At 49.1% G+C, this 14941-nt stretch overlaps 1 protein-coding gene across 1 annotated transcript; it reads left to right on the top strand.

Annotated features, from left to right (window-relative positions):
- Positions 1–60: 60 nt before the first annotated feature.
- TCP10L (t-complex 10 like) lies at positions 61–9044 on the top strand. The gene is made up of 5 exons (XM_050786029.1): positions 61–175; positions 1471–1612; positions 3170–3385; positions 6431–6568; positions 8781–9044. Exons 2-5 carry the CDS (start codon positions 1472–1474, stop codon positions 9009–9011), a joined length of 726 nt encoding a protein of 241 aa, XP_050641986.1. The 5' UTR covers positions 61–175; position 1471; the 3' UTR covers positions 9012–9044.
- The last annotated feature ends 5897 nt before the right edge of the window (positions 9045–14941 follow it).

The raw sequence follows: 14941 nt of genomic DNA on the forward strand, positions 1-14941 counted from the left end.
GAGCTGGTACAATGGTGACGCTGAGTGAGACGTTCATGTCCCTTTAAGACAGAAAGTCCGTTGGAACTGTCTGCTGCTCACTGGTCTCTGGATATGAGGCGGGAGGGCTTGGGGACAGCTGTTGGGACACGGCTCAGATGACCTGGTCCCAGCAGAACTGACTGTCAGGGAACAGGTGAGGTGACGAGGTCTGGTAGTAGGGCTGAGGGAAGGGGTCTTCCCTGGACGGAGGGGGTCATGAGTTTGGGGCCGAGGACACTGCGGTATCCCCTCAGAGGAGTGGGAAAGAAGGAGCTTTCTCAGGGCTGTGAGGACCGTGACCCCAGCCCACTTCCGCAGACACATTCCCAGTCCTGGCCGGGAAGGAACGGCAGTGGTCCGGTTACTGGTAGGTCTTGTTCTAGACCTTCCATTCGCTTCCATCAGGAGACTCTCTTTTAAACAACATTTCTCCGATCACTGTGGTTAAACTGTTCCTTCTTATGTTTGTATACAGTCAGAAGTTTATGAAAACACAGTCAGGGTTTTGCTGGGGGCCACGGGCTTCCTAAAACCAAGAGGGCGAGGCAGAGGTGGAGGCAGCCTTCGGAGATGACCCTGCAGGCTTGCAGCAAAGCTTTGCGTTTTCTCTTTTGTTTTTGTTTTCCAATTGCTGTGAGCTTCCTAGAACTGGTATAAATGCTCTACTTATAAAAAGGTGTTTCCTTTCCACGTCTTCACCATGAATTCACAAATGTCGCCCTGACGGTTCAAGACTCATACTCAGCACAGTGGAGGGTCTGCCTGTGCCCCTCCAGGTGGGTGCTGATCCCGTGGTGCTGATTAAAGGGCTGAGAATTCCCTCAGTGTCGCATGTGACCATCCACTCACACCCACTCACACCCCGAGACCATCCCGCTCACACCCGCTCACACCCCGAGACCATCCCGCTCACACCCGCTCACACCCCGAGACCATCCCGCTCACACCCCGAGACCATCCCGCTCACACCCGCTCACACCCTGAGACCATCCCGCTCACACCCGCTCACACCCTGAGACCATCCCGCTCATACCTGCTCATATCCCGAGACCATACCACTCACACCTGCTCACACCCCGAGACCATCCCCCTCACATCCGCTCACATCCATTCACATTCTGCTCATATCCCACTCACACCCCACTCACATCCCGCTCACACCCCTCTTTGGATGACCAGAGTGCGTTAGGTGTCAAGCTGATCTTCTAGGATTTCAAGCATTTTCCACGGAGGATGGTGGAGAGCCAGGTGTGGACAGCTCAGTCCCTCCATCTGTGGTGTCCTTTCACCTGGTCAGCTTCAGGCTTGGGAATGTGCACATGACCCAGGGGGAGAAGAGTGGCTCCAGGTCCTGCTTACACTTAGGTTGGGGCTGGGGCCTTCAGCCCACACTGATAGGGTAGGGGGGCTGCATTCAAGCATTCCCATAGCCCTTCCCTTCCCAACCAGGATGCTGGCAGGTCAGCTCAAGGCTGGCACCCACAAGGGCACCCACCCAGAGGACCCATGCCCGGGAGCCGGGGGTGTTATGGAGAAGACAGCTGCGGCAGCTGAGGTCCCCACAGAGGACTGCAACGCCGGGGAGACGCCAGTGAGTTGAGCTCTGTGGGGACAGAGTTAGCCCCACCAGGCGGGACCCTGATTCCTGTCCCTGAGGCCCACCATTGGACTTTCCCTCGCCGGGCCCCTGTAGAAATGCACCACCCGGGGACACTGATTCCATACTTTCCTCTCCAAGGGGCACGTGGCTCTTTCCCCCTCTGCAACCATATCTCTTGGTGGATGGGAGGCAGGGCAGGGAGTTAAAGAAAATATTAACATTCCAGCTTTTCTCCTGTAATCCAGGAGAGGCACCAGACTTTAAAAACTTCATTAAAGAAAATCAGAAAGTTGACATGCCTCACATCATCCCAGCAAGTTTCCTGATTTTTACCATCTTCCTCACTGGACCCTGTTGGACAGTGCTTGCTGTCATTAAAGTCCTACAGGTCCCTGTGACCAGGGCCACCCAGTGCAGGGCTATACCTTTATCATGATCCTGCTTATATTCTCAGAGCAAGACTGGAGGCTCTACGATCCAGTGAAAGATCCCAGGGGAAGGTTAACATGTCAGGTTGAAAATGCAGTGACTTCCATAATTTTTAAACTATTGACTATACATCCATGCCAGTACAGCGTTTGAGACCAGCCTGGCCAGCATAGCAAAACCCTGTCTCTACTGAAAAAAGAAAAATTAGCCAGGTGTGGTGGCATGTGCCTGTAATCCCAACCCCGGATGCTGAGGCACCAGAATTGCTTGAATCTGGGAAGTGGAGGTTGCAGTGAGCTGAGATTGTGCCACTGCACTCCAGCCTGGGTAACAGAGCAAGACACTGTCTCAAAAAAAAAAAAAAAAGAATGCCAGCCTCTTTTTGCTGTAGTAGTGTTTTAACAAAAAAATCATAATTCACTAACCATCTTTATCTGGTTATATTATGTGGACTAACTCATAATAAACACTACTTAATAAGAATAAAGCTATGGCCAGGCATGGTAGCTTATTCCTGTAGTCCCAGCACTTTGGGAGGCCGAGGCAGGTGGATCGCTTGAGCCCAGGAGTTTGAGACCAGTCTGGGCAACATGGTGAAATCCCTATCTCTACTAAAAATACAAAAATTAGCGAAGTGTGGTGGCACATGCCTGCAGTCCAGGCTATTTGGGAGGCTGAGGCAGGAGGATCACTTGAGCTCATCAAGTTGAAGCTTCAGTGAGCTGAGATCATGCCACTGCACTCCAGCCTGAGAGACTGAGTGAGACCCTGAAGAAAAAAGAAAGAAAGAAAGAGAGAGAGAGAGAGAGAAAGAAAGAAAGAAAGAAAGAAAGAAAGAAAGAAAAGAAAGAAAGAAAGGAAGGAAGGAAGGAAGAAAGAAAGAAAGAAAGAAAGAAAGAAAGAAAGAAGAAAAGAAGAAAGAAGGAAGAAAGAAAGAAGGAAGGAAGGAAGGAAGGAAGGAAGGAAGGAAGGGCTGTGGTTGTCCTGTTTATCTCATCGGGTGTCTTTTATTCCAGGAATAGTGTTGGTCTTACATCAGAGAGGGCTTGAGTATTTGCAGATAAATGTGCCCATTGTGACGTCTGAGAGGTTTTTCTGGTGTTCTCTTCCCAATAACAGCCATTACAGCAGCAGATCATCAGACTCCACCAAGAGCTCGGGAGACAGAAGTCTCTGTGGGCTGATGTTCATGCAAAACTCCGGAGTCGTATACATGCTTTGAGGAAGCAGAACGTGGAGCTCCAAGAAAAGCTGCGATCTCTGCAGCTGCGGCAGTGGGAAGCCAGGCAGAAATCTGCAGCGTCCCCACATGCGGGGCAAGAATCACGCGCTCCGGTACCAAAAGTGCATTTATGTTTTTGTACCATTTGCATTGTGTGAAAATAGCGTCCCCGTAAAGATGTGGGCTTTATTGCTTAGTGACGTGGTATCGCTCACGCTCCGGGTGGTGGGCGGGGTTGCTCACTTCCAATCAACTTCATTTCCCGTAAGTAATGATTAATAAGAACTGGATACATCAGGCGTCTCCCCTGGCACTCCAGCAGACAGAAGCATTGCCGCCCCCAGGCTGTGTGTCTCAAGTCTAGAATTCTAAGACATCTCCGGACAACAGCAGCAAACCCTTCCTGTGGACTTTACATGGGCTAGATACAGAGCTGTACGGTCTTACTCTCTATGATGACCCTACGAAATGGATACTAAAACTAACTCCATCGTGGCCACGGGCTGGAGAACATGGAGCTGGGATTTGAACCCAGGGTGACTGCAGAGCCAGCTCAGTAGCCTGGTGTCCTTCTGTTCATCCTCTAGGGCAGCTGTGTAGAATGCAATAGAGACCTGTTGAAACGGGAAAAGTTCCCTTGTCCCCCTCACAGGGTGTGCGATGGGGGTGTGGCTCGCTTCTTTGGTTCTCCACTGCTCAAACCTCTAGGGGAACATACAGACCGGCAGCCTGTGGGGCTCTGACCCCACGGCAGTGTCTAGGGTTGAAAGTTTCCAGCTGAAGCGCCAGTGGGTGTGTGTTACAGGGCGGGTGCTCTTTGGTTTAGCCGTCTGTAGGCAGTTTGTGTTTATCGGCTCAATTAGACCCTCTGGCTTATCACATGGACAGAGGGCTTTCTGTGTCCTGGGTTCTTGCCTTGGTGTACCTGAAAAATCAGATCACATGTACGCTTGGAGGATGGGTGCAAGGTTTTTTATTGAGTGATGATAGCTCTCAGCAGATGGGGGAGCCAGAAGGGAGATGGAGTGGGAAGGCGGTTTTCCCCTTGGGGTTGGGCTGCCCAGCGGCTGGGCTCTCCTCCCACCACCCCAAGCAAACGCTGTGTCATTCCACCAGTCAATGCCCTGTTGGTGTCTGCTGTGTCTGCTGGTGTGCTCTTCGGCCGGTGTGTTCTTCTCGACAACCAGCCACTTGTGTCTCTGCCTGCTAGGGTCTCGGGGTTTTTACAGGCATAGGATGGGAGTGTGGCAGGCCAGGGTGGTCTTGGGAAATGCAACATTTGGGCCCGAAAGCAGAAATGCCTGGGTCCGTGGGCACAGGCCTAGGGGTGGAGTCCTAGCCAGGGACCCGTCCTTCTCTACCCAGGACTTTCCTGCCCCCATCCTGTATCACTACCCTGCTCTATCCCAAACGGAGAACCAGCATTCTCATGCTGAAGTGGTGGGTGCCTCCCAGCACCAGCCTGCCTTTACAGAACACTGAGCTTTCACGTTTGATCACATGGCTCAAAGAACCAGCCTAAGAGAGTGTGAATGTGGCCAGTGTTACCACTGCCTTGTCTAGGTCCTGTTTCCCGCACATGGGTCTAAGCAACTTGAATCATTAAAATTATACGTACAGGTAACGACACATGGAACCACGCGAACACCCTCCAAGTGTACGTGGGGATATTTCTTAGTGGATTAAGAAAAGTACTAACATTTCCTAGCTGCACTTATTGTGTGAACTTTTAAATCGGTACTTCCAGAACTTAGAATATTTCTGATACAGCACAGTGATTACAACACACACACACACACACACACACGCACACACACACCCACTGAATATATTCCAGAGGAGCCTGCTCTGTGTGTTCTGTTCTCCAAGCACAGCGAGAATAGCCACAAGTTCCTCTACAAGAAATGACGGGAAATCTTGGAAGTTATTCCCACTCTTTGGGAGCTCTGCGAGAGCTTTGTTTCCATGGAGATGGCTTCTGTTGCCTCAGAAAGAAAGTGGGTTTAGCCTCTCAGCACAGCAAAGCGCGCAGTCCTTCTGTGGAAGGACGAGCAGAAGCTGGGCAGGCTGTTCCTCCATCAGAGGAAGAGAGGGGGACATTGCCACAAATACTGGCCAGGATTATCCACCTTCTGTGGGGAAACCCAAGAAGACCCACAGGGATTTTTCCCTGCATATATTGTACGCCAGTTCCTAAAAATTAGTATCTACTGCCCCATTTGGGTCATTGTACGTTGGGAGAAATGTAACCATGACAATTACCCCAAGAGTCAATGAAGTCTTACTCAGTCTGCACATGCCCTACAGTTTTTGATCATTCTCTTATTTCGAGATCAGAGCTTGGTGAATTTCCAAATATTTTTCCATTCTGTGCATTGTACTGGTCACCATGGAGCTCTTCATAAGAACAGGACCTACGCTCACAAGAGCACACCTAATCTGAAGAAAGAGGATGGGATATGTGAATCCCACACTTTAAATATGCGTAGGTGTAGCTGTGTGTAGTTGCAGTTTTAGGGACTGAATATCTAAAAGGCTGAGGCGTGAGCACCCACGGAACGCGGGCACGGCTGTGTGGGTGAGCCACTCTGGATCTGATACTAAGGGTTCTTTCATAGCAACCCTCTCCCCTTCTCACTCCCTCCTCCTCCTCAGAGGGGAGAGCGGTGAATAATTTAACATTCCAGACCTCACATACCTCACCCACCTGAAGGATCACGCTGTTCCAGGTCAGTCTGCTGATAACAGGGAAAGTTGGGAAGTTGCATTTTGAATCTTAGACAAGTTGTAGAGACAACACTAGAAGTAGTATCACATTTTCTTCCTCCATTAGCACATTCCTGGTTGAAGACACAGGAGCCTAAAGGAAGATATGTCGGGTATTGTTTATTCTGTAGCCGTTGGGATCCTGTGATCATCTGGAAACAAGGAACCGCAATAAGAAACACAAAGCAAACATCGGCTGCACAGTTTCCTTCACAAACTTTTGGTGAGGGTTTCTGTGCTTATCAACATGTTAGGGGGAGAACCCAGTCCAAGCCCCCCTACCTGGTACTGGAATGTTTTCAAGGACATTCCAATTATTCTTGTTTGTTCTAAAATTTGAATTTATTTTACCTTCGAAAACGTGAGAATTTTCCCTGCATTTTGTCTTTTAGGCATTGGAACCCGCTTTTGGAAATATTTCACCTCCGTTGGCTGATGAAGAGACAATGCCCAAATACGTTGGCCGCAAGAATCAGTGTGCCACTTTCCTGGGACAAAGATCGTCATCTAACAATTCAGCTCCTCCAAAGGTGAACCTTTGTGCTTAGCATCTGTAAAGAGCAGCAGAAGTTCTGTAAACAAACACACACAGCCCGTCAGCTCCTCACCACACAATTTCTCCTCCCTGGGTGAGCATGGTGCTCCCTGGAGTCCTGACACACCCCGTCAGCTCCTCACCACACAATTTCTCCTCCCTGGGTGAGCATGGTGTTCCCTGGAGTCCTGACACACCCCGTCAGCTCCTCACCACACAATTTCTCCTCCGTGGGTGAGCATGGTGCTCCCTGGAGTCCTGTGTTCTTCCAAGGACACAGTGCATGCCTTTCAAACAAGTTCCTAACCCTTAGCACTTCTTGCTGCAGAGCAGATTCCAAGTCCTCCTGCTGCTTCCCTCTGAGCGCACTCAGAGCAGCAAGCGTCTGGCTGGGCCGAATGGACTTGGGGGCTTTGTTTCCGTGGGTGCAGCCTGCAGAGGTGATGTGCATGGCACTCTCTCCACGTGCCGTGGCCATTGTGTCTCGGGGCTCACAGCCTCCCGCACTCCCTGCTTCTGCACTGCTGTCTTGCACCTGCTGCTTGTCGGCGTGGACTCCTCTGAACAGGGTGGCAGTGTTAGCTTCGGGGCCACAGTACAGGATGCTATTTTGTCTCTTGTTGGGAATAGGCCCCCAAATCTGGCCATAAACTGGCCCCAAAACTGGCCATAAACAAAATCTGCAGCACTGTGACATGTTCGTGATGGCCATGATGCCCACGCTGAAGGTTGTGGGTTTACCAGAATGAGGGCAAGGAACACCTGGCCCACCCAGGGTGGAAAACCGCTTAAACACGTTCTTAAACTACAAACAATAGCATGAGCAATCTGTGCCTTAAGGACTTTCTCCTGCTGCAGATAACTAGCCAGAGCCCATCCCTCTATTTCGGCCCATCCCTTTGTTTCCCATAAGGAAGAATACTTTTAGTTAATCTATGATCTATAGAAACAATCAAATTATCACTGGCTTACTGTCAATAAATATGTGGGTAAATCTCTGTTCGTGGCTCTCAGCTCTGAAGGCTGCGAGTCCCCTGATTTCCCACTCCACACGCTACACTTCTGTACGTGTGTCTTTAATTCCTCCAGCGCCGCTGGGTTAGGGTCTCCCTGACTGAGCTGGTCTCAGCAGTCTCTATCAAATTTTTCTTTGTTAAAATTAGATCCTCTTTAGAACATTCTGCCAGCCAGTGTGTCTCTTCCTGTCCTAGCTTTGTGTCACCCTCATACTCAGGAGGCAAATATTGTGAGTCCTCAGCCAGCAACTGATACCCCCAGCTCCTGAAGATGATTTATCCCTTTGCATTCTTTCCCAAAGCAACTGCTGGTCAGATAACACTTTATTCCCTGAAGGAAGATCAGAAGTCGACTCCAAGCATTTGTCACAAGTAGGAAAATAGCTTTTTCAGATCTATGAGTACAAAGCATTGTAAGTCCCAGGATGGACTGCACAGGCCCAGCCTCCTGTGAGATGTGGACTTCTCTCATGCTCCCTCATGGACCTGAGTTAATCACAGGCATGCTGGGCAATGTACGAGCAAATAGATAACTGAATGGGTGGCTTATCCACGCCTTGAAACCATCACTTTTTTTTTTTTTTTTTTTTTGAGACGGAGTCTCGCTCTGTCGCCCAGGCTGGAGTGCAGTGGCCGGATCTCAGCTCACTGCAAGCTCCGCCTCCCGGGTTCACGCCATTCTCCAGCCTCAGCCTCCCGAGTAGCTGGGACTACAGGCGCCCGCCACCTCGCCCGGCTAGTTTTTTGTATTTGTTAATAGAGACGGGGTTTCACCGTGTTAGCCAGGATGGTTTCCATCTCCTGACCTCGTGATCCACCCGTCTCGGCCTCCCAAAGTGCTGGGATTACAGGCTTGAGCCACCGCGCCCGGCTAAACCATCACTTTTTAAATAGCACAAAAGGTAGACAATTATTTTTATTATGCATTTTTGAATTGAGCTTCAAGCACTTTATTTCACTGCTGACTTTATTCCACAATATCAGCCATATATTGGAATCCTGAATTCCACAGGAGCGTGGGCTGTAAAATGGGGAATCAGAGACACCAAGTAGTGGATGCCACGTGTGTCCTTCTGTAGGAAGCAGAGGTAGAATCATCTGGATTCTGTGATAGCTGGTGTGATATGTTGCTTAACATTTTTAAATAATATAATGGTTACTAATGCAAACATTTCCCACATTTATTTTCAGCCAATGAGTTTAAAGATAAGAAGAATTAACTTGTGGAAAACAACACCACAGGAAAACAGAGATAAAAGTCTTTCCGGGAGACGTCAAGGCAGAAGAGCAACACCCTCTGGAAGGCCGACTCCCTGTGCAGAGAGACGGAGGGTGTCTGAAGATGGAAAGGTGCCCTCAGACACCTGTGCCACTCTACACTGGCTGAATGGAAAATTCAGATTCAGAGAAAGTTCCACTTAGGCCTAATAAAAGTACTCAATTTGTTATTCAAAATAGACCAAGTAATTTATTAAACTAATATGTTTCTATAGATAAAACCTTGAATTTCTTCAGAAATGTCTTTAATGCTATAAAAGCAAACAACTTGAATTGGGTTTTAAAAATCAGTTGCTTTCCTGAGCTCTGTAGTTGGTATATTTCTGCAGAGTCTTTAAAAGAATTGACCTACCCTGTAGTGCGGGGCGCAGGGCTGTTGGGTGAGCCCGGCGTCTTGCTGGAAATCGAGGATGGCTGAAGATGGCTTTGTGCTCCCAGCCTTTGGGCTCAAGGTATTGCCCACTCCAGGGACCTTGTGACAAGGCAGGCCTGTGACTGTCGTTGCTCCATGTCCGGAGCTGCACGCCCCGGCCATAGCGAATAATAACTGACGATTAAAAACGCCTGAGCTATATTCATTTCCACCCCACACCTTCTCCCTATCTTTGCCTTTTTTCCCTGTATTAATACCTCATAAAAGATGGCGCTCTTCCTGCTGCTTCTTCACCCATTTTTCCCGCGCCCGCGAAAATTACTACCTGACAGCGCAGGTGCAACATGACGTTCCACCAGAGAAACCAATACCTACTTGGTCACGCCCTCTGCGATGAGATCATCTCCGCCTCTGGCCCAACCCCTTTCCCTCCAAGTGTATATAAGGCACTGCATTACCGCCATTAAAAGAGACTTGATCAGAGCACTGTCTTGTCTCCATTTCTCGTATCTCTTGTTCCCCAAATTCCCACCCCCTCCTCCAGGGCCTGCTTCGACTATCCCGCGGGCCGGGATAGCTCCAGGCTATGCATCCATCTTCCTGAAGTCTGCAAGACTCGAGGGGCAGAAAATCACCAGTGCAGGCTTCCCAGGCCGCCATGCTGCAGGAGCAGATGGCAGCAGCCAGAGGAGCTGGTGAGCAGGGTCTGGGACTCCTGTTTCCATGCTCCCGGTAAAATGCGGGGCCTTCTTGTGGATGCGCGTGAGCAGAACATCTTACTATGGCAAGGACATGTCCTTCATGGAGCTGCCTAATTTGTGGCCACTTTTTGTCTGATTCTCTCATTGGTTTCTTACCTGTGAGACTTGCCGACACCCCCAGCCCTTCACCCCACACACAGCCCACATGTCGGTCTCCAGGGGCCATGACTGGAGATTCCGAATCCTAGCGGTCACTTCCCTCTGAGCACACTCCCAGCAGAAGGCGTCTGGCTGGGGCTGGGTGGACCTGGGTGCTTTGTTCCCCTTCCTCCATTTGCCGGCCCACGGCGTTGCTGCCACCCTGATGGAGTGCCCTCTCGTGTGGCACCTGCCTGGCCCCTTTCCCAAGCCCCAGTTCTGTCCATGCAGCTGTGGGTGCTTCCTGCATTGGGGGTCCCGCCGGGAAGAGCCAAGAGTGCCCCTGGGGGAGTCAGGAAAGAATTCCCTCTTCACCTCACTGCCAGAAAATGACCATAGCAGCTTCGCCACCCCTGCAGGAACCTATCTCGGTAAAGAAATGGAGCCTATGTGGTGGCCGAGCCTCAGGTGTGGCTAAGCTTCGGGTGTGACCCTCATGCACAGCACAGCCACAACCCGACACTGTCTTCCTCCTGTAGGTCCGCTCCCCCGGCCTCCTGCCCCCAGGCTGCTTCATGGCCTCTGCAGGGAGCTTCGTAGAGGTGAGGCTGATACCATCTGTCTGCTTCAGACCACCGCAGGCTCTGCGTGCCCTCACAGTCCCCTTGGCACTTCTCTGTGGGGTGGAGAAGCCCTTCCCATGAGGTCTCCACTAGCCTGGCTGCTTTGTTCCTGCCGCCCCCTCCCCTTCAGGCCCCCAGACAAGATCTCAGTTTACTTGCTGGTGCCGGGTAGAATGGGGAACTTTGTCTCCCACCCACTTGCTAGCATCTGTGCAACCTCCAGGCATCATCTCAGCTGACAGTGACGCCATCCTGGGGAAGCTCCCCTGACCCCCGGTTCTCCTGGAAGCCTGTGGTGCTCCTTCACCCTTCATAGGTCCCGTAAGCCAGTGTCACAAGGATCCGGCTTTTCTCTCCTGTGTCTGCCTGCCGCGGGACTGTGGGCAGCTTCAGGGCCGAGAGAGTGCCTTTCCATCCGTGAATCTCCTGATCCGTCAGAATACTCGGAAGAGAGTGATGGCCAAGAAACACCATGGAGTGTATTCAGTAAAGAATTAATGTTCCTTACAGGATCATTTGTTGTTGAACTGATCTGACATGTGTATAGTAATCTCACGAACAAGAGAGAACGTGTTCATACGTTCGCTTAAACTGAATGTAGCAATCGCATTAGGATAATGATACTTCCACAATGTATATGCACTATCTTTTTAAATTTAACTTATTTGCTTTCTAGACGGAAGCTCGTCAGTCTTAGAGAGTTCTGAAGGTGGATTTCTCAGCCACGTTCAACCTGATGAGTTCACTGGTTCTTCCCCAAACATTGCAGAACTGCAGTTAGGTGGGCTGAGTGGCTTCTGCAAGGGTGGCCCACCTAGTTCCCCTGAGGGAGACCTGAGAAGGTGACCTTTTCATCTTGGGGAAGTGACATGCGGAGTGTCAAGAGATGGTTGCATCTTCTTGACAAGAGCAGAAAATTAAGATGATTCCAAATGTCTCTTTAGTTTCTGAGGTACAGTCTTTCAAACAGAGACTTTTTTTTTACAGATTTAAGTTGGTTGCATTTAGCACATAGTCAAACAAGATTAATATTTTTCATGGCTTAAGAGTTTCCCAAGTCAAAGTTTCATTTTTTATCATTTTGATTTACAGTTCTCAATTGACATTAATAGACTGGAAGGCAAGAACAGCACACATACTTCTAAGCCCTAGCTAGTGGTCCACTTGTAACATGCTATATTTTACAAGAAATGTCAATAAAATGAAATTATTTTCTCTACGGCAGGGAATTTGGGCTGTGAACTTCCGTGTGATGTAAAAGTAGGCACCTGGCGGGGGAGTCTGGGAACACAGGTCCCGCCTGTTTTCTGTTCTCCCGAGAAAAACCCACATTCTGTTCTGCCCTTTGCAACATCTTCAGTGGGGGGACGAGTGGGAACATTTTTCTTGGGATTTTATTTTGTCTGGGGATCCAGCTAATGGGTTTGCCTGGAAGCTTCAAGGTTAATGATCTGCATTTAGAAAGAGCACCGCAGCCATGGCAGGTGGTGTCTCTGTGCGTTATTTGTATCAGGTGTTGAATGTGGCAGTTGTCACTGTGGCCACCCTGACCCCAGAGCAAGCGTACGAGTGGGAGATAAACGCTTTAATACAACACAAAACGTGGTCCCAAGTCCTGGTGCTGACGGTCCCGGGCTCAGCTGCGCCCACCGACTTAGAAGCAGAGGCTGCAAAATGCCAGTGCAACGTGCGTTTCTCCCAGGTGAAGGACTGGGAACTCCACCTCAGTCCAGTCCTCTCTCCCACTAGCCTACAGCCACAGTGTCTTGACTTCTGGGCTTGGGTGACAAGCCCTCTCCCCATGCCTCCTTGCTGTGGAGTGTGTCCATGGACGAGGTCAGCCCACTCCCACCTGCTGGGACGGTGCTTTGACCCACCTGCAGGAAGGACTTTACTAGATTAAATCCAGGTTCAAAATGATAACACAAACTGCCTCCCAACATAGGTGTTTCTGGTGCTTACAGATTTACTATTATGCAAATGCTCAGACGACACACATGACCTACCCTGATGGTTTGGAAGCTGTGCAGTTTCTTAACAAGCAGACAGGTGAGTGATGTCACCAGGAACCCGCGTGGGTAGGTGCCTTTACCTGTGAGTGTGCAGAGGTGTGGAGACTTGCGGGTTAGCAAATACTTGAGCCCTGTAGGCAAGTTCCCCACAGCAGCAGCTGTCCAGATAATTTGGGGCTTACCCTGCTTAATGCATGTTTTCCGGGTTCTTATCCAAGAACTGTGAGCCTGTGGCTTCCGTGCCAGTGTGTAAGTGCACCCAGGTTTGGATGCCTCTGTAAACACCATCAGATCTCAGTCAGGGGCTTGTGTTTTAGCTTTTCTGTGTCGACCTGGCTACATGGCTCGAGCAGCAACCTGGATAAATGGGTGTTACTTATTCGCACAGTATGGTCAGCTCATTGTCCTAAAAACCACCATATTCTTTCCCGAAGTCTCGCCTGGACTCTAAAATGCCATCCTCTGGGTAACTCCTAGGTCTCTTGGGAACTGGGCTGCACAGCAGGAGGTGAGCAAGCCAGGGGAGCTTTATCTGTATATACAGCTGCTCCCCATTGCTCCGTTAGGCCTGAGCTCCGCCTCCCTCAGATCAGTGGCAGCATTCGATTCTCATGGGAGCGCGAACCCTCCTGTGAACTGTGCAAGCGAGGGATCTAGGTTGTGCACTCCCTGAGAGAATCTAATGCCTGATGATCTCTCACTGTCTCCCTTCACCCCAAGATGACACCCTCTAGTTGCAGGGAAAAAAACTCAGGGCGCCGAGTGCGGTGGCTCACGCCTGTAATCCCAGCACTTTGAGAGGTCAAGGTGGGCAGATCACGAGGTGAGGAGTTCGAGACCAGCCTGGTCAACATAGAGAAACCCCATGTCTTCTAAAAAGCAAATAACAAAAAATTAGCTGGGCATGGTGGCAGGCACCTGTAATCTTAGCTACTCAGAGGCTAAGCCAGGAGAATCGCTTGAACCTGGGAGGCAGAGGTTGCAGTGAGCTGAGATAGTGCCATCGCACTCCAGCCCGGGTTACAGTGTGAGATTTTGTCAAAAAAAAAAAAAAAAAAAAAAAAGGCTCAGGGCTCCTATTTGTTCTACATTGTGGCGAATTATATAATTTATAATTAATTCATTACAATATAATGAATATAATAATAAAGTGCACAGTAAGTTTAGTGTACTTGAATCATCCAACCTCCCCCGCCACACCCCACATCCATGCCAGTCGTGGAAAAATTGTCTTCCATGAAACTGGTCCCTAGTGCCAAAAAGGTTGGGGACCACTGCATTAGATAATGACAGAACTGTGTTAAAAATATCCCAGTTTGGGCCGGGTGTAGTGGCTCATTCCTATAATCCCAGCACTTTGGGAGGCTGAGGTGGGCAGATCACCTGAAGTCAGGAGTTCAAGATCAGCCTGGCCAACATGGTGAAACTCCATCTCTACTAAAAATACAAAAATTAGCCAGATGTGGTGGAGTGCGCCTGTAACCCCAGCTACTCAGGAGTCTGAGGTTGGACAATCGCTTGAACCCAGGAGGCGGAGGTTGCAGTGATCTGAGATCGTGCCACTGCCCTCCAGCCTGGGTGACAGAGCAAGACTCCATCTCAAAAAAAAAAAAAAAAAAAAAAAAAAAATCCTAGTTTGGTTATGAATTTACTAATATTTATTTGTAATTTTTCTCTTTCTTATGAATTGGTTTCTTTTTAAAAATCCTTAACCAGTGACACCTATTTTTATACCTTTAATGCTTTCTGCTTTAAGTCTATTAAGTCCAATAGGTACAGCAGCTTTCTTTTAGTTAATATATGCCTGGTATACCTGTTTCTATTCTTTCTCTTTTGCTATTTCTAAATCTTTATCTTTAAATAGGATCTTATAAGAAACAGACATTAAGAAAAGTATATAATCTGAAAATAACTTTCCTTTTAACCTGAGGTTTTGTTTCATAAACTGAAAATGTATCAGTATCCTTGCTGTCCTCCACAACCAACTCAAGAGTCTTTTAGTTCTAATTCTCCTCCCCGATCTCTCATGTTATTGTGTTGGCTTCTGCCAGGATTTTCACTCTAGGTTGTCTTTACCCTCAGTATTAGTTATGATTATTACTGTGGTATTTATGCAGCCAGTGTGTACTTTAAACTTCTTAAATTTATGCAGAATTTGGGGTGCTTCTTTCCCATTTCTTGGGCTTTTCTTCTTGGCACAATTCTACTTGACAAGCATGAAAAGATG

Source organism: Macaca thibetana, chromosome 3 (assembly GCF_024542745.1).
Source record: "Macaca thibetana thibetana isolate TM-01 chromosome 3, ASM2454274v1, whole genome shotgun sequence".
NCBI classification, from domain to species: Eukaryota; Metazoa; Chordata; class Mammalia; order Primates; family Cercopithecidae; genus Macaca; species Macaca thibetana.

Excerpts from the sequence above, each read along its gene's own strand:
- TCP10L (XM_050786029.1), top strand. The coding sequence starts at position 1,472 with ATGCTGGCAGGTCAGCTCAAGGCTGGCACCCACAAGGGCACCCACCCA. Across the intron at positions 3,386-6,430 it reads GGCAAGAATCACGCGCTCCG|GCATTGGAACCCGCTTTTGG; the intron begins GTACCAAAAGTG and ends TTTGTCTTTTAG. Across the intron at positions 6,569-8,780 it reads ACAATTCAGCTCCTCCAAAG|CCAATGAGTTTAAAGATAAG; the intron begins GTGAACCTTTGT and ends ATTTATTTTCAG.